The 26,090-nt window shown below is 45.5% G+C and overlaps 1 protein-coding gene across 3 annotated transcripts in view; it reads right to left on the minus strand.

The window, feature by feature from the left end:
* Positions 1-10,172: 10,172 nt before the first annotated feature.
* tfeb (transcription factor EB) overlaps positions 10,173-26,090 on the minus strand; it is a 32,196-nt gene continuing 16,278 nt past the window's right edge. For all 3 annotated transcript variants that reach the window (XM_071910618.2, XM_078283711.1, XM_078283712.1), the window contains exons 2-11: positions 24,400-24,506; positions 23,451-23,618; positions 21,494-21,592; positions 21,039-21,227; positions 20,019-20,108; positions 15,550-15,667; positions 15,148-15,198; positions 14,314-14,389; positions 14,038-14,185; positions 10,173-13,955 (exon numbers count right to left, since the gene is read on the minus strand). In XM_071910618.2, the coding sequence (XP_071766719.1) occupies positions 13,359-13,955; positions 14,038-14,185; positions 14,314-14,389; positions 15,148-15,198; positions 15,550-15,667; positions 20,019-20,108; positions 21,039-21,227; positions 21,494-21,592; positions 23,451-23,618; positions 24,400-24,429 (1,566 nt within the window). In that variant the 5' untranslated portion in view covers positions 24,430-24,506 and the 3' untranslated portion in view covers positions 10,173-13,358. The remainder of the gene's footprint in view (positions 13,956-14,037; positions 14,186-14,313; positions 14,390-15,147; positions 15,199-15,549; positions 15,668-20,018; positions 20,109-21,038; positions 21,228-21,493; positions 21,593-23,450; positions 23,619-24,399; positions 24,507-26,090) is intronic.

Raw genomic sequence — 26,090 nt, forward strand, 5'->3', positions numbered from 1 at the left:
GGAGAGACAACCGGTGACCATTAAATCCACGTTACAGGCCCTGAGCTGTGGGAATATATATATATAATATAGATAGATGCCAGAGAACAGAGAAGACAGAGGACGGAAAAAAGAGCAAAGGAATTATGAATGGAAGGGTTACAAAATGGAATAAGCATGAGAATAAGAATTTGTAACCTGTTTTGAAGTGCTACATAAATAAAGGTTATAATAATAATAATTTATAAAGCATGTCTTAAAAACAAAATTATAAAGCGCTTATCAAACAAAATTCAAAATATATGACAACCATTTTAATAATAAAGCTAAACATCAAAGAAGAAGAAGAGAAGAAGAAAAAAAAAAGGGGCAATACTGTGTAACTAAATTAGAATCATAAAAATAAGGGTTTGAAATTCAGCCAGTATTACACAATGAATAGCTTAGCAATAATAGTTTAATTACAAAAACAAGTGCAATATAAATTACTATACAATACAGCAAGACATTTATATATCCATAATATCCAAGGAGACCACAGAGAATATTGTAGGACTTGGCTGTTCTTGCGTAGGAACGGCGGCTGTTTCACAGTGAGTCTTAGTGGGTTTATGGTTTAGTGTGGTGGATGGCTGAGGAGAGCCAGGGACAGCTGGGGGGGGCTGAGTGGATCTTAGTGGATCTCTCTCCTCTCTGTGATGTTGGTGGGAGAGAGTTGGCTAATTGGAGGCCCAGCGGTAAAGCTGTTCATTAATGCCTCTGCCTCTTGGTCCCCCCGCTCAAACACCTTGCCTCATTTATCTCTCTATTTACCCATTCCCCCCATCCCAACACAGGACCTCAGAACTCACCGAAGGTTCAACATGGAACGAGGGGAAAAGGAGGGGAGAAGGAGAGAGAGGCAGGGAGGCAGAGAGAGAGGAAAAAAAGGGTAACTTATGCTCAGTGGGAATTAACAAAGCACTTAGTAATTAAATCTAAATTGACATTCTGGTAATTAGCCCCTTGATTAGGAGCAATAACACAATTAGCCAGCCAGTCTTTGCTAATTGTTAATTAGTATAAGCAAAGTTATTGTGTGTGTGGCAGAGGGAGGCATGTAAAAGAACAAATGTTAATCTGTCTCTCTTTCAACAGCCGCGTCCCCTTTCTTTTTTCTTGCTGCCTCTCCATTGAGCTAGCAGGCAGGTTCATTGCCTTTCTCTTCACTGAAGCTGCATTCAGAGGCAGCAGTCGGTAATTAGCTAAAAGTCTTATCGAGGATATCATCAGAGAGCGGGCTGAGCTGCGTTGGCACATCTCCATGCCTCTCTACCTCCGCAGAACATTCCTCTTCTCCGCCCGTGCTCCGAGAGGTGTCATACCGGGGTATTTGTTCTGAATAAAGATGTGATGTGGATTAAATACAATCATAAAAGGGGAAGAGAAGCCACGGCGCTGGAGATGAATCTTAAAGAGATGTAATTCATCTAAAAGGTTTTAGTTTATTAGGGAAAGGAACAGAACACCTCATTAAAGCCAGGGAGAGGAGAGGGGAAGAAGGGAAATAGATGAACAGACAATAAAGATGTTCCAGGAAGTGGAATTTACATTGGCTACAGGTGAAACATGGGTTATTTTCAATTAAGATGGATTTATTAGAACAATAAATTGCATTTACAAAGTGCTCTTACTCAAACCCAAAGTAAGTGAGGGCTAACTCACCTTATGCACTGCTAATTTTTGAAAGATTGATAGAGACTGGGAATCTCATGTCTCTCCTTTTCAATAACTTCACCCCTCCATCTCTCCATACATCCATTCATCTGTAAATACAGCAGTCCCACTTCAGCAGTAAACATGGCTGCACCCTTAATCCTCTGTAACCTGGCCAAAGGGTCGACACACCGGTCAAGAGTGTAGAAGATACACACCGGTATCAGCACCTCCTCCACATTCACATGCACAAATACACACAAGTGCATGCGCATACGCACACATTCATACCCCCCAGCACACACACACACCTGCTCCACGTACACTGATAACCGTGTGTTAGTGTATGTGTGTGTGTGTGTGTGTACATGTGGATAGGTGTGTGTACCTAGCCCCAGATTAGCCGGCCTCCCAACACAAATATTTGGCAGCAGGATGAGCCGTCTCAGGACGCACCGGAACATGAAATTAACCAGGAAAGGTGGAGGTGCCAACCCAGCCAAAACAGCCCCGCTGAGAGGAGAGGTGTGAGGGGAGGTGAGGGAGCGGAGGGACCCCACGCAGAGAGAAAGAGAGAGAGAGAGAGAGAGGGAGCAGGGAGATGTTAGAAAAGTTAGTTCTGCTTGCAGTAAATTGGTACATTTATACTCTCGATTTTCCCGTAATGGAAATTTGAGATAGCAAATGAGAAATACAGAGAGTTGGCACGATATCTGTGTCCAAAGTGTGTTAGTGTGTTTGTGCGTGTGTGTATGTGTGTGTGTGTGTGTGTGCGTGTGTGTGTGTGTGTGAGTGTGTTTGTAGGTGTTAGGGTCTGTCTTGCTCCTGCTGTGTCCCACCCACTGCGGCTCTAATTGGATCCTTATTACCAGGCCAGCCTCCATCCCAGGAATGATGGATTCATACCACGCAGAATTCCATTAATCATTCCTTATTCACAGTCCACTCCGAGGAGAGGGCAAATTCATTTCTTGGCGCGCCGAGTGGCCACCATAATGAATATTCATGAGAGGAAATTTGGGGTCAGGCCTAATAAGGGAGGTAATTTGTAATTTGCGCTGTTCCCACTCGGGTCTTGTTCGCCAGGTTAACCTATAGAACAGGCAGACACACGCAAACAGACACTGGCACAGACGCACTGGAACCCACATTCAAACATACTGTATTTTTGCTCAGCACCTGCCGGGTGCCGGCAAGAGTCATGTACATATTCAGTCTCAGTTTTGAACATTATTCTAATATTTAAACCAATGTAATGTGGAACTTACGCTGGATGTGTCAGCCAGTAAAAAGCTTTGAGCTTTGAATCATGTATGTAGCTGTATTTGTGCTATTATAACTTCAGATATATAAGCTGAAAGTCTTGATGTGTTTCAATATTGATGCCAAAAAATGTAGGACCCATTAAGGATCAAGGCCATATTAACCAAACAGGAGCGGAATTCCAATCCAGCGAAAATCTGATTTGGTGAAGACTACTACTGCGGGCCTACAGCTGGGATAAAACAAAGAATGAAAAATGTCCTTAATTCTCGTAAAATGGCGGATCTTTTCTGCCTGACCAAATAAGCCCGTAGACCGTAGAACGCTTTGTGAGAAATCCCTTTAAATAAAACAGCGGCTTTAAGAGAAAAATAACAAGCTCCTTCACTCCACTCCCACATCACAGCGCTTTACCCCCAAAAGCATTTTACTATTCCTTCTGAAATTATGCCCACCTGGCATCACTTAAAGTCACTTAATTAATAATTTATCAATACATTTGAAGTGATTAAAATTCATGACCAGAAAGTGTTTTTAAAATTTTGCCCTTGTACCCTCAGGGCGTCCAATCAGTGCACTGCGTTCGTTAGATCAGGAAGGAATAATTAATTGTACCTGAATGTTTAGTGGGGTCAGGCAGTAGGGGCAGGATGCCTACGGTTGTGTGTGTGTGTGTGTGTGTGTGTGTGTGTACATGTGTGTGATGGCAGGGGGTAGTCACCAGCACTTGCTAGCTTTGCACCATACAGCTAAATCAACAGCTTTATATGGAGGTGGATGCAGGAAGCAGAGAGCCAGAGCCACTTTATTCCACCCTCACCCCCTGCTTCCCACACACACACACACACACACACACACACATACACACACACACACACACCAACCCCTCCACCAGCATCCCACCATTTCTTCTACCAGACGGTCTTTACCCTTTTGTCCTTACTGCCCTTTCCTCAAGTCTCCATCCTCACCCTCTATCGGAAAGGGGAATGCCTGTTTTGTAAGCATGAGTTGGACATGATCTCAGAGAGCTGTCACACACACACATGCACACACACACACACACACACACACACACATACAAAGCGCATGATTGACAGCTAAGAGGCGTGAACACTTCTAGCAGGGTCAGCGCCCAGGGGTTTAACACATGCTCACGGAGACACGCATACATACATAAACACACTTACATAGACATAAACTCGCACATACAAGCACAAACACACAAGCATGCACACACATACAAGCGCACAAATGCAAAGACACAGGCACATATGCGCGGCGTCAATACAAATCCGTTTTCGAAGACATTTAAAGCTGAACGTTGAAGGGACCAGAAAAGGGCAGCGAGGTGAGAGACGAGCTCCGGTGTGAAGAAAGACGAGTTCTACTGAAGGTCTAAATAAGGAACATGGCGAGTCTTGCCATGGAGGTGAGCAGACTGGTCCGTGTATCTCCGTCCTCTCATGTATTATACATCCCTCCCTGCTCCACCCCAAGGTTCAGAAGCCCAGGGCCCCTGAGACCAACACAGTCTTTTAAAGATATGTGCTCACTTAATCACTGAAGAAAAGGGCCCCTTGAGCTAGCCTAATATTATAATTAATTAATTCAACCAAAAAGGGGTATTACATTTCCTCCCTCTTAGGATATCAGCTGAATACATTGACCTTTGTGGAAATCGCCCTCTAATTCGAGCCAGGTTTTCGAGGCGTTTACAGACTAAACTTGTTTCTTTTGCTCCTTCTGTCTTTCCTTCCCGTTTCTCCATAAGAGTCTGTGCTGGACTCTTACTCCGACTGCGTGCTGAGAAATCTTTGTGTAAAAGAGTGAACCCGGTGTGTGTGTGTGTGTGTGTGTGTGTGTGTGTGTTTGCAGGTACAGTTTGTCTCCATATTGTCTCTCCATTTTGTGCGTACCTGGATTTGTGTCTGTGTGTGTATTTCTATGCATTCATGTATCTTCCTGCTTTTCTGTGTACATTTCTGTGATCATGTATGTGTGTTTTTGTGAGTGTGTATGTGTGATTGTGTGTGTGTGTGCGTGCAAAAGTGCATGTGTTGAGTGTGAGTGATCCCTAGTTTTATCTCCCTGCTGTAACACAGAAAAGAACAGAAACTTTTCTTATTACCGGAGAGAGTGGTGGAATAGCAGGCAGCTAAGTCTCTGTCTATCTCTGTCTCTCTCTCAGCGGTGTATCCGACTCCCCAGTGTACCCCGGGTCTTCAGTAACTCTGACTGAAGTTCAGAAGGGTTAGGTAGTATACTCAGGAGGAAGGGAGGAGACAAGAAGAGGAGGAGGGGGGGTTAAGTAGGATTGGAACAGTGGCAGTTTTAAAACAGAACTTTAAATCTCCACCTACGAGAGAGAGGGAGGACAATGGCGTCATGTGGCGTGCCGTTATCTTCAGGTCTCTGAAAGAAGGGGGAGAGAGACGAGAGGATGAGAATAAAAAGAAGCCTGAAGAAGGGCATAAATGTGATAACAGCTGTAGGCTGTATAATCTATGCTGCTTTTCAGGGAGGTATGGAAAAAAAAAAAGTCAAATCTTTGCGACCTTCAGATTGTAAGTTCACTGAAACAAGCCGAGCTCGCACTCTCACTCTCACAACAACGCCACACGGACGGAAGAGGATTTGTGAGATGGACGGATGAATGGATGAGTGGATGGACGGATGGATGGATTGGCAGAGAGAGAAACAAACACAGCAAATGAACAAATAGATCTTAGAAGCTTAGGCTAGATTGGATCTTGCGTGTCAGACCATTAGTTAGTCAGTAATCTTCATGGTTCTCTGGTCGTCAAGGACAATAATATTGTCCGTCAGTCGAGACCCCGCCCACTGTCCTGAAGATAAATCCCTAGTTTCAAATAAACCTCTAATGAGGATGCCACGTTCGATTTGACACTCTCATAATCACTCCATCGCCTAGTATAGAAAAGGATTGAGTGGTTTAATAAAGACACCATCAAAATGTCAAAAATAAATTCTGTGTCAACGGTATTATTTATGTTAATTGCGATAAACATAACTTCCCCACCCACAAAACCAAAAAGTGCTCAAGTATTTCTGTTCCGTCTTAGATGATTCAAACAGCTGAACGACAGCTGCTGTCTGCAACCTATTATGTTTCGGTGCAGTTTGCCAGTAGAATTTAAAGATGCCGCCATGTCTTAATTTTACAGAGCTTGCACCAGATGCACTTTCTGTCAGTGGATGAAATGCGCTGCAGTTTCAAACAATATCTTCATTTGCAGTGCCAAGAAATGTGTCAATCAGGCCTTTCCCTGTCTTGTTTCTCCAGCGGAGCTGAGCTGTGCTGTGGACCACTCACTCCCCCTACTGGCCATCTAGGAGGAGAAACGTTCACTCCAGTATCAGGGGGGAAATTAAAAGCACAGTATACAGACTTAATTCTTCAAAATTGAATTTAAGTGACAAAGAATGTCATGCAATGATAGAGAAATTGATCTGGTTTCTATTATATTTTTGTGATTTGGCGTGTAAAATCAGGTGATATTTCAGTCTCATTCATTGCTTCCCAAAAAATGTACTTTTTTCCCATCTGTCTCTGTAGAACCGAAGGGCTAGACTGCATTGTTCTATAACAGATGAATTTTTGACTTCTAAAACCAGCCTCCATGGAAATTGCTACAATGTACTCACATGCAAATCAATGACTTTCACGCAACCAACAAGCTGACCAGAAATCAACTCACATGCACTGCCACACACTGCTCATCTTAGTCTCTGACCCCGCTGCAGGCTACGTAAATCTCTCTCTTCATACACTTCCACGCTTCTCCTCTTCCTCTCCTCCACTCCTCAGCAGGTTGTAAGCTGCAGTCGCGCCAAAGTTGGAAAAGGATCGGATAAAGACCCCCACCAGAGCCCACCCCGCCGCCACCCTCCTCACCTCTCAGCAGCTCATCTCTCCACCTCCACACCACACATGAAAAGAGTGATCCTTCCATGCCGCTGTTAATGGCGGGGACATTATTCATCTCTCCAGCCAATTTGAGCTCCTTTCTTTCAGGAATAGAGGCATGAGGGGTTGAGAGGAGTCAGGGAAGAGTATTAAATATGTAGAGGAAGATGGACAAAGGAAAGGCAGAATAAAGAGGGGCAGGAGAGGTGGGAATGAAGCGGAGCAGGAGAGAGAAGGAATGAAGAAGGGCAGGAGACGCGGCGGCGTAGAGGCCGAGTTAGTTAGAGGGAGAATGTAACGGAGGAGAGAAAGAAAGGAGGAGGGGGTTGCCTTGCCTGTCTGAAGGGGACTTGTCAGCTCATGGTTTTGACCTTTCAGAGGAAGGCCACTTTTACCGGGGTGACATGTGACAGCCTTTATTCCTTCCTTTCCTGCAGTGAGATCCAGCCAGGTATAGATCAGCCCTGTCAACTGAGCATGGTTCTATAGACTGGCTAATAATAGGCAACTCATGTATGTGAATATATAATAATCTGCATATACAAGCGAAATCTTAAAAAAAACGCTTGCCGATTTGAAGTGATTTTAGAAATAGAGGTGAGAAACGAAGAGACATAAGCACCCTGAAAACTTTAGGACAAACTTTAAACTCCGGTGCTGATGAATTATTGAGCTAAAATCAATGTTGTGTCAGCGTGCCATCTTCATTAGAGGTTTTTTGATGGGGGGTCATCAGGTCCTACAGGGCTGTGCCTGCAAGAGCCATAAAAACTTTCATCCGTGTGGTAAAAGCCAGTATTTTTGGTGTGGGCTCCAGCCTGCCTGTCAGGGAGGATGTACAGTGAGTGGCCCGGGCCAGAAGAGATCATAAAGCAGGCTGTGATTGACGGTATCTTAATGGAGGAGGACGGATCAATAAGTAATATCAGCAGGTTTTAATTCAAGGCAACACACATAAACCTTTACCAACTTCACAATGTCACTCAGTGTTCATAAAAGTTTTCTCCACATCCCCTCGGACAAAAAGAGATAAATCCATCAGAAAGTCGTCTCAGTTTTATAGTCCTCCCTCCTCCTCTCCTCTCCCCCTCCTTTCATCCCCCCCTCATCTCCATTTTGATGTCTGTCTATTAGCGGAGGGTGAGGCCTTTCCTGCTCTCACATCCAGGGGCTAAATTAGCTCAATCAGCCCCCTTTCACCTCCCTTCCTTGGGCTTCAAGCTGAGTGACACACTGCTCCCCTGGGAGAGAGGGAGGGCTCATACACACTCCGAGCCCAGCGGCCAGAAGAAGACTATGGGAGGAGATATGACAGACAGGGAGAGAGAAAGAGAGAGATAGAGAAAGGGAGAGAGAGAGAAAGGGAGGCAGTTAGAGAGAGAGAAGTTGGGGTAGGTAAGGAGAAAGGAGGAAAAGAAGGAGCGAGAGAGAGGGGCAAGAGAGAGAGCAAACCTTAATTTCACCCTGCTCTGATAGAGGAGCCATCCTTAGCCCTGAATGGAGCTCCTTGTTCACTGTTTGTTGAACATGTAAAAGAACCTCAATGATTATTTTACTTTTCCCTCTTCCACATGTTTCCCTCCTCACCTCTCCTCCTCTCTGCGGGGCAGGGTGGCGGTCAGGGTGCTGCGCTCCTGCCAATCCCAGTTCAGGAGGCCCAGCCATCGGGAAAGGAGGTGATGAGGCTCTACTATTCTGTGCAGCTATATGGATTTTTCTTTTTCTTTCTTTCTTTCTTTCTTTCTCTCTTTCTCTCTTTCTGTCTCTCTCTCTCACATACACACCACACCGAGGGCCGAACTCAGTGGTAGCTTGCCAACATCTCTTAAATTGCACCTTCATGTTTGATTTGTCTCAACCCCTCCTCTCTCCCTCTACTAAACAGCCACCCAAGTATTCGTGGAAGTGCAAGGCAGGCACTTCTACTGCGGTAATAGCAGCGTGTGTGTGTGTGTGTTGAGGGGGAGATGGGCGAAAAGGTGGTGATCGGTGCGAGCCATAAGATCTCCTCTTTGCAGCTCTACAGGGATTTATTAGACTGGGGAGTACATTAGCATCATAAAGACCTGGGAGAATGGGCCTGTGGATGGGCTGCAGACACCAGCGCTACATTTACACATGCTCCGTAGCATCAGTCTGAGTGTGTGTGTGTGTGTATGCGTGTGCATGCCTGCCTGTGTGTGTGTGTGTGTGTGTGTGTGGATAAGGAATAAGATTACCCTGATTTAAGCTAAGAAAGGCTGTTTAACGGTAGATATGGATCATCCCGAAGCAGCCCCGGACTAATACATCAGGAGAAGATGGAGAGAACGGCAAAGGAGGGGGAGAGGCAAATGAAAAAAGGAAGAGGGTGGAATAATGGGGAGACAACCGCCTCTGAGACAATAGGGTGACACGACCGAATCAGCACCACCAAATCCCAGTTGTCAAAACCTTCATATTGTGGAGCTGAAGGCCTCTAACAGTCAGTACTGGTTTTGGATTCCAGCTAAAAACGTTTTAATTCATCGGGACAAAAAATAGCACCGGCATCCCCAGCAGTCAAAGCTGATTTCTGATATATGCAAAAAAAAAACATACTTTGCATCACTCAACTCTGCATGTGTGAGCAAGCAATTCAGAGAGAATGAGGCAGTGTTGCAGGTACATAGTCATTACCCCCCCACCCTCCACCCACCCACCCTATTTTGAGTCTCTCTCAGTTGAGGATAAACTGCCCTAATAAAGTAGTATTTAAAAATAGGTTAATTGCATGCGTGTCGGCTCACTCCCTGTTTCTGCGACTGCTGAGAGAACGGATTTCAAAGAGAGCAGCGTTGAAGGAGAGAGTCTGTCGTGTACATGGATCTCTGGCCCTCCCTGGTGGACATACACTGCAATTACAACTAGTGGGTTTCTCAAATCTGTCCCCCTGACGCTGTAGACAGAAATAACGCACAGAGACAGACAGTCGGACAGAGACACACACATTCCTGCTTTTATACTTGGGGACGTTCTACTCACTCATATCCATTCTCTAACCTTTAACTAGCGACCAGTACATAGCTGACCTTAACCTACATTTCATTCTAAACCTAAAAATAACTTTTTTCCTAATGTGGTCTGAAAAATGAACCGTAAAAACAGACCACCATTCAGGACTGATATTCTTGTGAGGATATTTACAGTCATTCTCTCTCTCTTACACGCACGCACGCACGCACACACACACACACACACACACACACACACACACATACACACACAGAAACACCCTTTCACCAAGTCATAATAACTCAAAAGAAAAACACTAAGAGCCATTGAATGGATTCTGGTAAAACATTTTATATCCTCAGTAAAACCAGAACGCCAGTTTTCCCTGTGTAGTTTGCTTTGCAGTGCGCCCTCTAGTGGAAGAGTAGAGGAGCCTGGACAGACAAGGTCTTTGGAGTGTTGGCTGGACAACAGTACAACAGAACAACAGTCAAACTGTGGCTGATAGGGAAAAGGCACAACTCTGGCAGAGAGACAGAGACAAAGATAGAGTCAGTGATCCGACGCCATGGCAACCACAACTCCTCGGCTCAGAGTTTATGTGAAGTCAGTCGTCTGCCTGTCTCCATGGAAACCAAAGTCAGGGAGAAAGAAGACATGGTGAAAAAGCCGAACCTGCTTCAGTCTGACCAGAACCACCGGTAAACTTCACATCCATAAGAGGAGCAGTTTCAATTCAATCAAATCAAAGAATCACCTCTCAACTTAGTCTGGCTCCAAATTTCAAGGTTAAAATAGAGAGAAAAATAAAATCCCAATCAATATAAAAATGGCATCATAAATGTACATGTTCTTTTCATTTCTCCAAAGTCTGGTGAAATCTGGAAGTTTATAAATGGCTCCCCACTCCTCACCCAATGAAAGGCTAGTGGCTTAAATACCTTTACTGTATATTTACTGTAAATGGCTCTGAGAAGGTATTTTTGGAATAAAATGAAATAGAACCAAAAGGACAAATACAAATAAAATACATTTAAGTGGCTTAGTGGCATAAAACATCTGAAATAAATCTTATTCCATAATTCTTTCATGTACAAAGTCAATACAATAATATAGTTTCCAGTGCTTTGGGAGATAAAATAAAACAACAAACTATAATAATAAAGAATACAAACAAATACTTTTTTAATCAAAAAATCACCATCAAAGTTTTTTTTTTTCCTACCTTTTTTTTTCTGTACTGATCATAAGCTATATCAAATCAAAGCCAAGCCCCAGCTCTACAGCCACAGCGGAGTTAGAGCTCAGGTCCACTCCACCGGCTGCATCCACAACTGTGATGACATTGCTGTGTGTCAGCCAGCCAATGAGAAACCAGATTCCCTTGTGGCGGCAGTGTGAACAGCGGACCTGAGCTTTACCTCCATCGTTGGCAGCTCCCCTCAGGTTCAACACCCAGAGAGAAGACAGTGAAGCGCTGGAGACTCGTTAATGTGCTGATTTGAACACAGCCTCAAGGCACACTGCACTGTATGTATGTGTGTGAGATCATGCATGTGTGTATGTGTGTGTGTGTGTGTGTGTGTGCTAAGTGAGTGTCTGCATGTTTGCCGCATGCCTGTTTGTGAACCAATTGTGTGTGTTAATGCATGCGAGTGTGTGCTGATGCTGTGCTTTTACAGTGAAGACTATTACGCTACTACTGCCGTCCGCTGAGACAGACTCAGTGACAGCTCCTCTCTCCCTCCAGTATTAAACACCATCACTCCATCTTTCCTCCACCTGAGCCTCTAATACATGCTAGGCCCTACAAAGCCAAAGAGCAGTAACTCAGTGAGCAGTGAAACTGAGAAGAATCCAATGTTTATCTCCTATCGTTGGTACAGAAGCGAAGTGTATAGCAGTTATGGGTGTAACTGATGTTGATATGAAGTGTATCTAAACCCTTGGCATGACCTCTGACCTTTAAAACACACAAAAAGTAGTTACTGCTGTTTGCCTTTGAAGGGCGGCAGAGGCAAACATCAAAAGGCACATTGGCAGGGGTAAAGGGTCTGGCCCGGTTCAGGTTAACGCCTGGAACTGCTGGAAGAACGATCCTGCTTGTGTAAATCTGGTACCTGAGTTATTATGGGACTTCATAGTTTTGGGCAGTGGACTGGACGGCCCGGTGTGTGTCGAAGGCCATCCAAGGGGTTTCTCTAGTCTCTCTCCAGAGTTAACATGGTTAACAGTGCCTTGGGGCTAAAGGTCATGGCAGTGTGTGTTAGAGGTGGAGAAACTGGGACACGGGGCTGCGTGTATGTGTGTGAGTATGTGTGTATGTGTGTGAGTGTGTGTGTGTGTTTTGGACAACTGCTGCACATAATTCCCTTCAAGAGCCTCTACATATTAGAGTGAACCAATTTTGTCAGTAGCATGCATGTGTGACGTGGGTGTGTGTGTGGGTGTGTGTGTGTGTGTGTGTGTGTCAGGAGGTTTAGGAGCAGAGCGTGATCTGAGCAAGCAGTGGGGTGGATGCATTAAATGAAAAGGGTATTTATTGAAAGCTGGGGCATCTGCCTCCTGCATTGTTCGCCCAGTGGCATCGTGTGTGATTCCACCAGATTTGGAAAGAGACCACGAAAACTTCAAAGTGTATACTTCTGAACAGGTTGCTCTAGCATGCGGATCATTTCAGAATACACTTCAGCTTACACTGATCTCACTCAAACGTAAAATAGCTGGTTCTGGAAGTGAGGGCAAACTGTGGAATAATAGATTGGGGAATAAAACAACGTGACTGAATTGCTCTTAAGGTCCTGTAAATTATGCATGCAGGACCATAAAGCTATTTCCATTTTATTCACTATGGCTCATTCAACCATTTATGGCCACTAAAAGAAGCTGATGTAAGGGAGACATAACTTATTCTCTATCAAATGAGACAACGCACTCAGCTGTCCTTGTATCTGATAACGTCAACCTAATTAACCACTGTTTTTGTCCCTTGTCCAATTATGATTCAGAGCCCACTTTATGGAACCGAGGCCAAGTATACTATATAACGTTTGACCTAGCATTATCAGTACGCCCCTTGTAAATGCTCAGACACTTCCTGAGTGTTCAGTGAAGTTTCAAGTTGCTCAGCTTAGCTCACATGCACCGGTGCGAGTGTATGCGTGTGTATGTGTGTGTGTGTGTGTGCGTGTGTTTGAATTGATCACAATGCTTCCAACTGTGTGAGTGAAATAGCAGTTGAGTGGAGATACGTGTACCACAAATAAGTGTCATCAGTGCATGCTCAACCTGTGTGTTCTGTACAGTATGTGCTGCATGTTGTGGGTCTATGCTGTGTAAATGTTTCATGTGTGTCTGATTCCTCTATGTTGTATGTGCTATGAGTGTGTTGTCTGTGAGTGATGTGTGTCTACACTTCTGTCGACATACCCTGTCACTTTTCATGGTGTGTTTACATTTTCACTACAACACGGCTGCAACCCCTGTGTATGTGTGTGTGTGTGTGTGTGTGCGCTCTCTACATTATGTCTCCATCCTCTATGCTGAAGCTGGACCTGCGGCTGGAGTCGACCGAGGCTTCAGGCGACATTGCAGAGAGCAGGGGGTCTCCGCCCAGAGGGGACAAGGGCTCGTCCATCATCAGGAAGCCCAGCTCGCCTCTCCTTCCCTGGACGCCCAGTCCGCCCAGGTCCCCTAGCCCCGACATGCCATCTGAGAAGCCGGGCACCCCTTCACACAAGTCCAGCGACTGGGCAAAGTCAAAGGGCTGGGAGCTGCCTACGGCGGGGTACTGGATGGGGGGCTGGGGCTGGAGGTGGTGGGGGAGCGGGGGCAGCTGCCTGGGCTGAGGCTGACCCTGGCCCTGGGGGTGGAGATGGGTCTGTGGATGGAGGTGGTGCTGCTGGGCCTGGTGCTGAGCCTGGTGCTGGGGCTGGTGCTGGTGCTGGTGCTGGGGTTGGTGGTGGGGCTGGTGGTGGGGTTGGGCCTGGGGGAGGGGAAGCTTCTCCTCTGGGCTGGTCTCCTGCTTGACATAGGAACCCATCAGGTCGGTCGGGTTCAAGCTAGAGGGAGAGGTGCTGGGCAGACCATGCAGACGAGCCTGCATCTCCAACTCCTGCACAGAGGGGAAGGGGGTGGTTTATATGCGATATTAATGTATTTGTATGTTTGTGTGTGTCTGTGTGTTTGTGTGTTACCTGGATGCGTAGCCACAGCTGCTTGTTGGCCATCTCCATCCTCTTGAAGTTGTTCTCCACCTCTCTGGTCCTCTGCACATCCTTCTGCATGCGTTTGATGTAATCTACAGACGCTCTCAGGATAGTGCCCTTGTTCCAGCGCACATCGCTATGCACACAGTGAAGTATACACAGACAATTTACATACTATGGAATGTTAACGTGCAAACCAGCAAGTAACTGATATTTCACTCTACACTGTTTACACTGAAAACACGCACAGCAAAAGCAACTTACAGGTCATTGGTTTTGGGGATCATGGTTCCCAGCTCCTTGATGCGATCATTGATGTTGAATCTCCTTCTCCTTTCAACTATTGGAGAGGAAAGAAGAGAAAAGAAGAGAGGGAGGGGAGAAAAGAGGGAGAGAGAGAGAGAGAGAGAGAGAGAGAGAGAGAGAGAGAGGAGAATAAGGGAAAGGGATCAAAGGGAGGAAAGAAAAAAAAAGGATTTGCACAAGTCAGACTGTGGCCTTTGGAATTGCAAAAGTCAACTCTCAATGACCTTGAGCAATGTTCACATAGACAGTAAGAGTCATGTTATAACCCAGCAAGGGGACCTGAGGTGACTTAATTTTGTTGGCTGTTGGATTGGTATTATAATGCACATAATAAAAGCACAGATCAGTGGCATGCTACCTGGTTATAAACAGTAAAGAGTAGACAGAAGCGCACAGACATTCATGCACACACGTATGTGCACGCGCGCGCACACGCACACACACTCACGCACACAGAGTCACAGGCAATTAGACTTTAGTGCCAGAGCAGCAGAAATTAGCAGGTTAACCATCCACCCACTAGTTGCACGGTGTCAGCTAAATCGATGAAGAGTGTATAAAAGAGTTTGTGCAAGAGGCAGATTGAGGTGTGTGTGTGTGTGTGTGTGTGTGTGTGTGTGCGTGCGTGCATGCATGTGCCTGTGTGTGTATGTGTTTCTAGGAGCATGTACTCCACAAGAGGATGTGGTTGAGAAAAAATGCACACTGCGTTGTATGTGAGGAAAAAACAGAAGAGGGGGTACAAAAGTCAGGGAAAGAACATGATGAGGGAGGAGGAGGAGAAAGACTTACTCAGATTGTGGTTGTCTTTCTTCTGTCTCTCCTTGGCCATCGCACGGGCTTCTGTGTCTTGCCAATAACAAAAAGGAATTAGCTAACAATGGCAAAGACTGTAACACATTTCAACAGAAACACTGTCTCACTGGTGTCAACACTGGCAAAACATTTTTTAAATAAATTACCAGAGCACAAGCAATTGAGGTGACTTTGTTTTAGATTCAATCAATAACTAACTAAATGACAGGACCAGAATGACCTCGGTCCTCTTAATGACTCCCAAGTTTGATTGGGTGTTTTACAGTTCGATGATGTATAGGACATTCTTCAGTGCAGATTCTGCTGCGAGCGCAAGTTGTTACAGTTTATTGGCTGTCAGTATATGGCTACAACGTGCTCGACTGCGATTGGTCGTACCTGACAGTTCTCGCTTGATGGCTAAGTTGGCAGGACAGGAGTTGCTGGTCATAGCCATGGCTGGCCCCGTCATCCCAGGACCTGTGTACACATCCAGATGACTGCTAGACAGGGGGAGCTGGGGAGGACGTACACACATGCAAACACATTTTAGAAAACCAACAATCCACATGTGAACTTTCCTTTGATCTCTTAAGAAATCACTTTGTTATGTCACAATTTGTAGAAGTAGAGTATTCAACTGCAATTCATAGATTTCCATGACAGAAATAACAGAGTAATTGGAGCAGAAATTGGACAGAGCAGCTCCCTATGCCTTTGTGTCATGACATTGCCAGCGCGCTCCTCTGGAACCACATCAGAGGCTGGAGAAAGCCAAATCAAAGCTTGGGTCTCAGGATCAGACTGAGAGGTTTAGCCGGAGGCGTGAGTGGGGTTTTTAAACTCAAGATTAATCTTAAGCACTCACAAATGCTCAGTGAGTTATGTTCCAGCCCTCCTCATCAATGACAAAACCCGGAAAACATCTAGCAAACAATATAATCAACGCAATGACACAACACGCATCCTCCAAAGTCCTCAATATAACAAAGTATAAGTCACATCAGATAAAACAAGCTTTACATTCAATATAACTGGAATACGAGAAGGCTGTGGCTGAATGTTGTACTGTATCTTTATCACTCTTCTTTCTGGGTTGAGTCTCGCAGGAAACAGCAATATCAGTGATTACTACATCATCAACAAAGTTACACTTGCTAAACAAGTCAAACTCAGGTGTAAAACAGTTATTTCTCTAAAAGGTGGATGTCTCATTTATGGTTTTCTATGCTGCGTAACCCTAGTTAGCTACGTTTATAAAGTCAGTGTCCATGTTTAGTGCACTGTAAAGAGCAGATAGCAGGAGATAATGCAATAATATCACACCTACAAACAGACTGCCAAACACACAGCAATGATTGACAATCAGCTCATCTATCTTATCTCTTTATGACTTGATTCTCCAACGCCATCTCCAGCCCCCGAATGCTAGTGGATTGCTCTACTAAGGCTCGCACTTTAGACATTGCATAACAGTTGTGTTGTAGTTGTGTATGGACTCCTAAAAAACACATTATTTGTTTTTAATAACATTTTCTAATGAGAAAGATGGACTTTTTACGCCTTGTTACCGACAGACTGTCCTACTCCCTGCAGTTAGGGCAAATGTGACGCAACTAATGAGGCCGAACTGATAAAAAAAAAAACTTATCTCAAAGCAAAGATACCTTATCTGGCTGGCTACTGTGTGAGCAGCGAGATCAAACACATTCACAGACATAAACACACACGCAGATCTCCATCGATTCACTTCTGTATGTAAATTATAAGCTCTGTGAACATCTAGCATAAAATGTAAAGATAGAGAGAGAGAGAGAGAGAGAGAGAGAGAGAGAGAGAGAGAGAGAGAGAGAGACGGAGAGATAGGAGGTAAAAGTCTTCACTGATTAGAAGGAAATTACATTATTATGGTTGTTTGAGACTTCCTCCTGATGATTTAACAGTCTTGCCAATTGAGTGTGACTCCATGTCCCAGCCTCCTGCACGCTACTGTGCTGTCCTCTCATGTCCTGACCTGGCTGTCCATCTCAAACCATGCCTCAATCGAAATCAAGGACACATCTAATTTACAATGAAAGAGCTTTTTCTCTATGTAATCGAGCAAGCAAGCATGACTGGAACCCAGTATGACTCTATGGAACCATGCACACACACACACACACACACACACACACACTCAGAGTAAACCCAGGTTCAGTCGCGCCTGGTATTCAGTGGCATTCCCACTCCTCTTGTTAAACTGGGAGATTCCAAGGATTCCATGGAGTTTGCTACTTTAATCCGCGTCAGGATTAGCAGATAAGTTTCATTCACTGGAGATCAGTTAGTCGGGAATATGGCTGGAATTTTTTCTCATTGCTATTTCCAGGACAACGCACTTCCATTTCATCTGTCTCTAACTTTTCACAGCACCAGTAATTTGTTCTGAAAACGCAGCGCTCCCCTCGCTTTGTTTATCTGAAAACAAGTTACAGCACTTATTTCATTTCCCTTCAGCGGTTGGCGAATCACAAAGCATGCAACATATTGATGTGTGGTTCGAGGGAGTTAGCAACAAAGATCGCTCTTTCTCTCCTGCTCTCTTTCTCTATTCAATTATTGTTCCAGCTTCACACACACGATCCTCCTCAGGGCTGATCAATAGCCTAATCTAATCAATCGGTGTGATAGAGGATTACGTAAACACACATAAACACGCACTTACAGACACACAAACACAAACACACACGTACGCACTGAGTGAACCAATCAACCAAACAAGGGAAGACTATCAGATGAAGCTATAGGCGGCTAATGCAGCTCCACTCGTTCCCTCTCTAACTTGCTCACACACAGCTGTGGAGCTGTGCCAAAGCAGTGAGACAGATCGGAGTCCGGGGGCGACCTTCACAGTGGCATACCACATAATGTCCCTGACCGTCTGTCTAATAGTCGAGCGTGTCCCTCTCTGGAGGCCTGCCCGTATTCATACTCCGCATGCATGTTCCCTGCGGCTGTCATATCAAGCGACTCCTCCAACCTCAAACCCCAACCCCCCTGCCCCGGTCCTAGTTCCAGTCCTACAGTACAGACAGCCCCCACCACCACCACCACCCCTCTACCCCCACCCCCACCCCCATGCTGTGGCAGAGGCTCATCCCATAATCAGAGACCCGAGGTTGGGAGTTAGAGCTGACCCGCTGCCCTGCCCCCCGCACCGGCCCAAACCGCGGTTCTTATACCCCACCCACACACTGAGAGGATTGAGAGGGAGAGCCGACTCTCGCAGCACTACCGAAGTTCATACTACATAGTCTTATACATACACACACACACACGCGTGGGTGCGCGCTCGCACTCACACACACACATTAACACACACCGAGCTTCAATGTCTTACCAGCTGAATCTGTTCTCCTTCAATCACCTCCACAATGGCATACGTCTTATTCATCTCCTTCATCCTTCACTCCTTCCTTCTTTCTACTTCACACACTCTCTCTGGCGCTACCACCCCTGTCCTGGGAGACTGACCTAGGCAGCACCAATCCCGTCTCTCTTCTACCTCTGCTCACCACCAAACAAGAGTGAACTTTCCCCTAACTGGACTTTCAGCCTGTTTTCCCCTCGCACAAATTACCCTCATCCCCCTTCCCTCCTCCCCTCCTCCCTTTCTCGCTCCCCCTCCTCCTCCTCCTCCTCCTCCTCCTCCTCCCTCTCTCCCTCTCCCTGCATGCCTTGTAAACAAGTTGAACTCTAACTGCCGGCAGTTTAATTGTTAATTTTCTGAGTTTGTTCCCTCAGACACAAAGCGCTGTATAGTCCTCCTCTGAGATGTCTTCCCTTTCCCTACAGTATCTATCCCAGAATGGTTTAGGGATGGAATGCTTGACTAAGTCTGTGTTTAAGTCAATTATACACTTAAAATCCTATTTGTGTGTGTGTGGGTGCGTGTGTGTGTGTGTGTGTGTGTGTATGTGTGTGTGTGCAAAGCAGCTAACTGATAACTTCCTCTGGGCCGACAACCAAGACAGTGAGTTGAATGAGTTGAACTGGTCCCAACAAAGCACGGAACACAAGCCACTCCGCATGGTTCACCATCATTAACAAATGCACCGACACCATCACCCTCCTCAACAACAGCAGCAACGATAACACCAAGGAGAGTAACAGTAGATGGGGAAGACAGAGAGAGAGAGAGAGAGAGAGAGAGAGAGAGACTACAAAGATGCAAGAGCAGTGATTAAAGGAACAAGGCCGGCCTTTCTGCCCTTAGTCCAGCCAGAGCCTCGGTCAGTATTGATGAGTCGGCATAACCAACCCTCTGACTCATCAAGGGCAGACCGTTGCCCAAAATAACGCATGGCGAGGGTGGGGGCAAGGGATAAGAGGGGTACGTGCAAGAATTGATTGATTGGTTGTTGCTTTTTTTACACAGCAAGTGAAACAATAGGTGAAAAAAAGCTGCCATTGGGGTGAGAAATCGTCACTTTTTTCCAATTCAGTTTCACTTGTTTCAAGAATTGTGTGTGTCAAGAAAGTGACAATATCGAAAATAGCTGATTTGCATTGGACACAAGTAAAATTATCTCTACCGATTTTTTCATCTGTTTTAAAAAAAATACAATTTTATGACTAAATATATGTTGCTTTTGTTCCCAGGAACAGATAAAGTGTGCCACAGAGATTCCACCTTTTCTGAAACATATCTCAAATCACACTGATAGAAACAGAAGTCATTTTGCCATAAAGCACTCAGCTCAGCTCCTCATATAAAGGACAACAGAAATGAACAAGTGGGAAAGCAGTAACAGTGGTTCAGTGTCTAATTGAACCTTTGAAGGGAGACAGAAACAGCTTATTGGTCTCTGTGCTGTGACTCTACTTACCGTGTTAGGCATCTGGACAGGGTCAATGTAAGCCTGAATATCATCATAACTGGACTGCATGCTGATGATGTCATCAATGACCTCATCCATCTGCGTTTTAAAACAAAAAGAACAGGGGAAGAGTGTTACTAATGTGATTATGACAAGCTTAATGCTAACTTTAAGACACATACCCAAACAGCGTTTTAATGTTTAGCAGATAGTAGGCTCATGTGAAGACTCACACTGGGAAAAACTGTCACTGCTCGTACACTTAATAAAGAACGTGAAACCTGATGGCATATAGGCCTCCAGCTGAACTCGCCTGCAAATGCTTGTCTCATTCTGGACTGACTGTTTAATGGACGCTATCTGTATGACTATATTCTGCCAGGGAGACAGGAAGGAGAGAGGTAGAGAGTAGGAGGCGGAGGAGAGCTGGTCAAAGTCTTCCAGGTTCAAAGGGCCTTACATTCTGCTGTCGCCCTGTCACTTGTTAAGTTGTAATTACTGCTGCAAGGCCATAATGGAGCATTTAAACTGCAATGATAGTCAGACTCAGTTAGCGCCAGTTAGTCAACACTTTCATTGAAGCTTTTCGCAAGTTTTGACACGTACACACACCTACTGTATGCACAACACATTCACACGCATGTACATGTGTGCATATCGCACACATGAATATACATCGACACACAAACAGAAACACACACACACACACACACACACACAGACAAGCGTACACAAAAACACATGCATTCACAAATTCTGCTCCCCCATACCAAGGAGCAATGAAATCGTTATGATGGCTTCATAAAATGTGGCGATAATGTCACTTTGGGGGTAATCTGCAGTCCTCATTTCTTTATATAGGTGTGTAATCAAGTCATATAGCAGGGTTATTTGTTCAATCCAGTACTTGTCAATTTCCACTTTATAACATCAACAGAAATGAATGTTTTATGATGTGTGTGTGTGTGTGTGTGTGTGTGTATGTGTGTCTATGAGTGCGCAAGTGTGCCCCCGCTCGCATGCGAGTACCTCGTTCTCGTGGCTGGAGCCGATGTTGAGCATGGCCATGGGGCTGTTGGGGGCGCTGTTTCCAGACATGAGCTGCTCGGTGCGCATGCGCGGGGAGTGGAGGGGAGGGGGGGCAGAGGCTGAGCCCCCCGTGGGGCCCATGGAGGGGGGAGGAGAGGGCTGCACCACCCCCGTTACTGCATGGACCGTCTAGGGACAGGACGGGACACAGAGACAGAGATGAACAGCCACCTAGACGGACACCCTGAGATATGGTGGTAATGACTGATAATTACTGTAATAATGCAATGTAATAATAATAATGTAGATGGTTGGATAAACAGGTCAAACAAACAGACAGACAGACAGGCCATTGATCCACGGAACAAGCTGATCTAATGGGAAGACAGACTGGCATAAACACATACACAGTACAGAGGTAAGGCACCCAGAAAGACAGGCAGACGGACAGGTACCTGTTTGGTGGCATAGGTGGTAGACAGGTATTCCTTCACCTGTTGTCTCTGAGACTGGCGGATGTGGTAGTCTGTAGGATTCTCAAGGTGGGTCTGCACCTGTACACACACACACACACACACACTGGGTTAAAGCCTCATCATCAAAATTACATTTAATTCAGTGCATAAATGACAGGGGTGTCATATAAGCTCATCACCTTAGCCTAGTTTTACACTACAATTCAACACATATGTATTTTAGCTTTAACACTGTGACCCCTATATCCCCGTCCCATAACATAGTGATGGTACCACAACATAGCACCATTAAGCCAGTAATAATGCCTATAGGAGTAAAGCCACACTAAATCCTCTGGCTTGGCTAGAAAGGGTAGAGCAGTGGGCTGGCCTCATTCTTTCACATCAAAGACTAAAGCTCAGCAGAGAGCAGGCCTGCTGCCTATTACTACAGCTAGAGTCAACCCCCAACCACCCCCCCACCCACCCCCCATTCTGTTTTATAACCAACACCAGGATTATATCAAATGAACCAGAAACTTTTCAGTAAATAGATATTCGTGCTTCAACTCCTGACGGCACTAATCAGTTTTGTGCCTGCTTCTATGTGTGAGCATGATATGTGTATGTTTTTACATTTGATGACTTGACAGCAAGGCCAAGTCTTGACAGTTGGGATAAATACACTTGATTGGCTGTCAGCTTTCGATGTGTCAGTGTCTCCTGAGCCAGAGGGAAAAACATTACCAACAGTCATAACTATTCGTCCTATCTGGCCTAGCTCTGTCAGCACAGATCAAGTCTAAAGCAACACAGTGGAAAAGGCACGACAGGCTCGTGTTGGACTGACAGACAGACAGCCGCACAAGCTCAGGTTGACACCTTATCTACAACATGAAAGGAAACCCTGACAATGCTAAGCTGTAAGATTTCATAAAAGCAAGCACACCCTCCCACACACACTCAAACACTCACAGAGTAAGCTTTTCACACCACAAAATGCCCCATACAGTTACCAATCCATACACACTAGACACAGTTTTGCGGTTCAAAATATATACTACATACAAGCACACATAGTGGAGGCATGCACATGCACTGGCTGTAACTGAGTATTGCACAAACCCATACACACACAAACACACAACATCAAAGATAAGGACATGCACAGGCATCTTTGGAATCAGGCAAAATGTCACTTCAACTTTATCTGTCCCTGTCTGACACAGCCTATCTGCCTCGCTCCTGTCTGTCCTATCGGCAAACATGTCAAACCTCTCCCTCGTCTCCCCTCTTCCTCCCACTTCTGTCTCCCTACCTGGTTGCTGCTCCACCGCATTTTTCTCTTCTCTCCCTCTCTCTCTCTCTCTCTCTGCCTTTTTAGTCAAACCGCTTCCTCTCTCTCTCCTTTTCCCCGTGTGTAGAGCCCACAATGCCTAGTCCAGTCCTGACCACCTCCGCTGCACCCTGGACAGAGGCTCGCAGAGGGCTGTCCTGTTTCCTTCTCAGCAACATGTGAGTGGATTACCACAACTACCGCACCCCCGTGTCCGCACCCCCCACCCCCCCCTCCACTCTCCTTTTACAAACCATTTCTCTCTCCCCCCACGCTCCCTCAATCAGTCTCTTTAGTGCTTTGTGCTCGGGGGGTTGTGTTTTTTGGGTGGAAGTGAGTTATACAGAATTCTCCACACATTTTTTTTGTCTTGGAGACTGCATGGTGGTCCAGTCCAGGTCTGAGGAGATGAGGGTGTGTGTGTGTATGTGGAGGGGCGGAGGGAATTTTGTGTTCTCTGCTGCGAGGGATCAAACCACAAATTCCCTTTTAAGTTTTTTTTTTTTTTTTTTTTTCGTTTCCCACCCAAATCCTTCCGCCCTTCCTGGTAAGCCACTTCCAACCTTTCCGATTATGAATCGGTCACGATCAAACACACGGGGCACGCTGACACATACTGACCTTGAGCACTTCCACGGGGACCTGCATGCTCTGGTAATGCTGCGGGGTGCTGATGGCCGGCGTGGGTGCAGGTGGCCCAGCCATGCGTTGCTGCATGTACTGCAGGGCTGCATTCTGCTGCTGCTGCCGCTCGCGCTGCTCCTCCTGCTGCAGCTGGTCTCGCATCAGCTGGGGATAGTGCAACATACACACACACACATACACACACATGCGCACACACACATTTGAACACACACATACACACGCATATACATCATAGGGATGCTCATTAAAACATTCGGACCTATAAATTGACTGTGATGTGTGATGTCATTGTCGGTTTTGGCTGTTCTCTGCCGCTCTGCTATTTTAAAAGACGCAGCTGTATTTGGTAGCTGGCAGAACGTGAGGTGGAGAGCAGGGGGCTTGTAAGCAAAGTAGGAGTAGTAATTCCCACATCTATTACATCACCCTATATAGAAAGTACGCAATTTCATCAACATACGCCAGGGAGATTTGAACCACTAGAGGGAGCAACAATCTGTGAATGTCTACAAAAGTACAAAATAAGTCACATATGCACATAAATATCAGTGTCTTAAACATAATTGATGTGTTTCACTATAGCATGGCCACATTTATCAGCAGAAAGAAGTGGTTGCAACAGGCAGTTGCTCTTTAAATAAATGACACAACCCAAGGCGCACTGAGACTGACTAGAAAGGGCAACTATGCCATGTCAAACAAATCCCAACATTCTGAATAACGATAACAAAAACTACAGTCTTAAAAGTAGAGCTAGGCCTGCAGGTAGGAGTGAGAGTAGGAAAGTCACCCACTCTGTAATACCTGTACTTCCTCTCCCATACAGTATCCACCCAAGTAGACAAACAGACCATGTTGTCCACAGCTAATGCAAGGTTTGCATTCTGCACTGGTAGTTCATTGGTGGAGTGTGGTCATGTTTTACCTGCATCCGCAGGCCGATGCGCGAGGCCATTGCTGGGGGGCGAGGGGGCAGGGGAGGGCGAGCCGACGTCAACGCACCGCAGTCCAGCCCGAGAGAGGTAGAGGGAACTGTGGAGGAGGAGAGAGGGATGGAGGAAAAAGTGAGAGTTGGGAGAGAGGAAGGGGGGAAAGTGGAAAGTAAACAAAGAAAAGGGAAAGTTAGATATGATTGATATACAACAGTAATTGGCTCCCTAATCCCTCGGAAGTCACCTCTAACAAATCTATCTATCTATCTATCTATCTATCTATCTATCTATCTATCTATCTATCTATCTATCTATCTATCTATCTATCTATCACCCACCACTCACACATGTAAATGAATATTGGACTTAAGATAAATTGCACAAATCACACACTGCACGTGTGCACTAATTCAATTTTCATTCATTTTGAATGTCCTTTGTATCACAAACTATAACAAATCCCACAACTGTGTATAACCTGCATTTTTTGAATCACATTTTAATTATTTTGAAGTTTTATTTTATTTTAAAGTCGAGTAGGAAGAGGAAGGTCATATAAACATAACATAAGAAATACAAAAGGTGCAAGCAAACAACAAAACAGGGAAGGAAAGAAGGGACAATTCCCGTAGAGCCCCACATAAACAGACAAACAAATTTTGTTTGTTGTAAAGGAGTCACATTCTGTAGATCTAAGATTAGCTATCTCTGACACATATATGATTGACTATACATAGTGTGGCCCTGGGCCCTGTTGGGCAGACAAGCACAGCAACTGAAGCAAAACAAAACAAAACAGCATCTTGACTCCAGACAAACATCTATGCACTCCCTCACTGTTGGTCTGACTACATCCATGTAGTCAGATGTTGTATGTACTGTCATGGTTGAGGGAGAGGTGCTGGGATGATGGGACTAAGTAGTAGCACTCTGTCCCGCCGAAAAGGGCTGGGTGGAGGAGCATAACCATGGCAACAGCGGAGGGGTCATGTGGGAGTCATGTGGTCGTGTTGATCTTGGGTGATCATGTGAGCACACCGACAAAGGGGAACACCCTCACCCCTTTAACACATCTACTCCTGTCCTTCTCACGCACACACACTCATACACAGGCACACACACACACACACTTACTGGGGAGTCCCGGGGTTGACAGTTCCCCTTTTGCAATGACATGCGTTCATCCCCTGCATGACTTGGCTTGTCTAGACTCAGTGAAGTATGATGGGACCTTTTTGAGGCCTGGTTTCTACTCTATTCTACTGATATTGATGTTGCTAATGTGCTTTGAGACAGACACAGAAAGGCAATGACAGAGACATCAGGGTCTTAACAACCAATCAGAACTAGATTCCTCCGTCTCATCAGAGACACTGTCCATATATGGTCATAGAGAGAGAGAGAGAGAGAGAGAGAGAGAAAAGCTCATTGTGCGTGAGGTACAATAAGAAGGGCAGCTCCTATTGAGAAGGACTGAAGCCGCCTGTTGTCCGAAGTGTACATTTCAGCACCCGAGGGGGCACACACTGCCCGCTTTGTGCCCATTGGCTGGCCCACATAAAAACACACACTCATGCAGAGATACGCATGGACACACACACGTACAGATACACACATATCAGAACTTTGACTCTGGGAAAAGCTGACTCTACACCATAACAGCTCCAAACGTATTATTATTATA

This window comes from Centroberyx gerrardi, chromosome 5, assembly GCF_048128805.1.
Source record: "Centroberyx gerrardi isolate f3 chromosome 5, fCenGer3.hap1.cur.20231027, whole genome shotgun sequence".
Taxonomy (NCBI): domain Eukaryota; kingdom Metazoa; phylum Chordata; class Actinopteri; order Beryciformes; family Berycidae; genus Centroberyx; species Centroberyx gerrardi.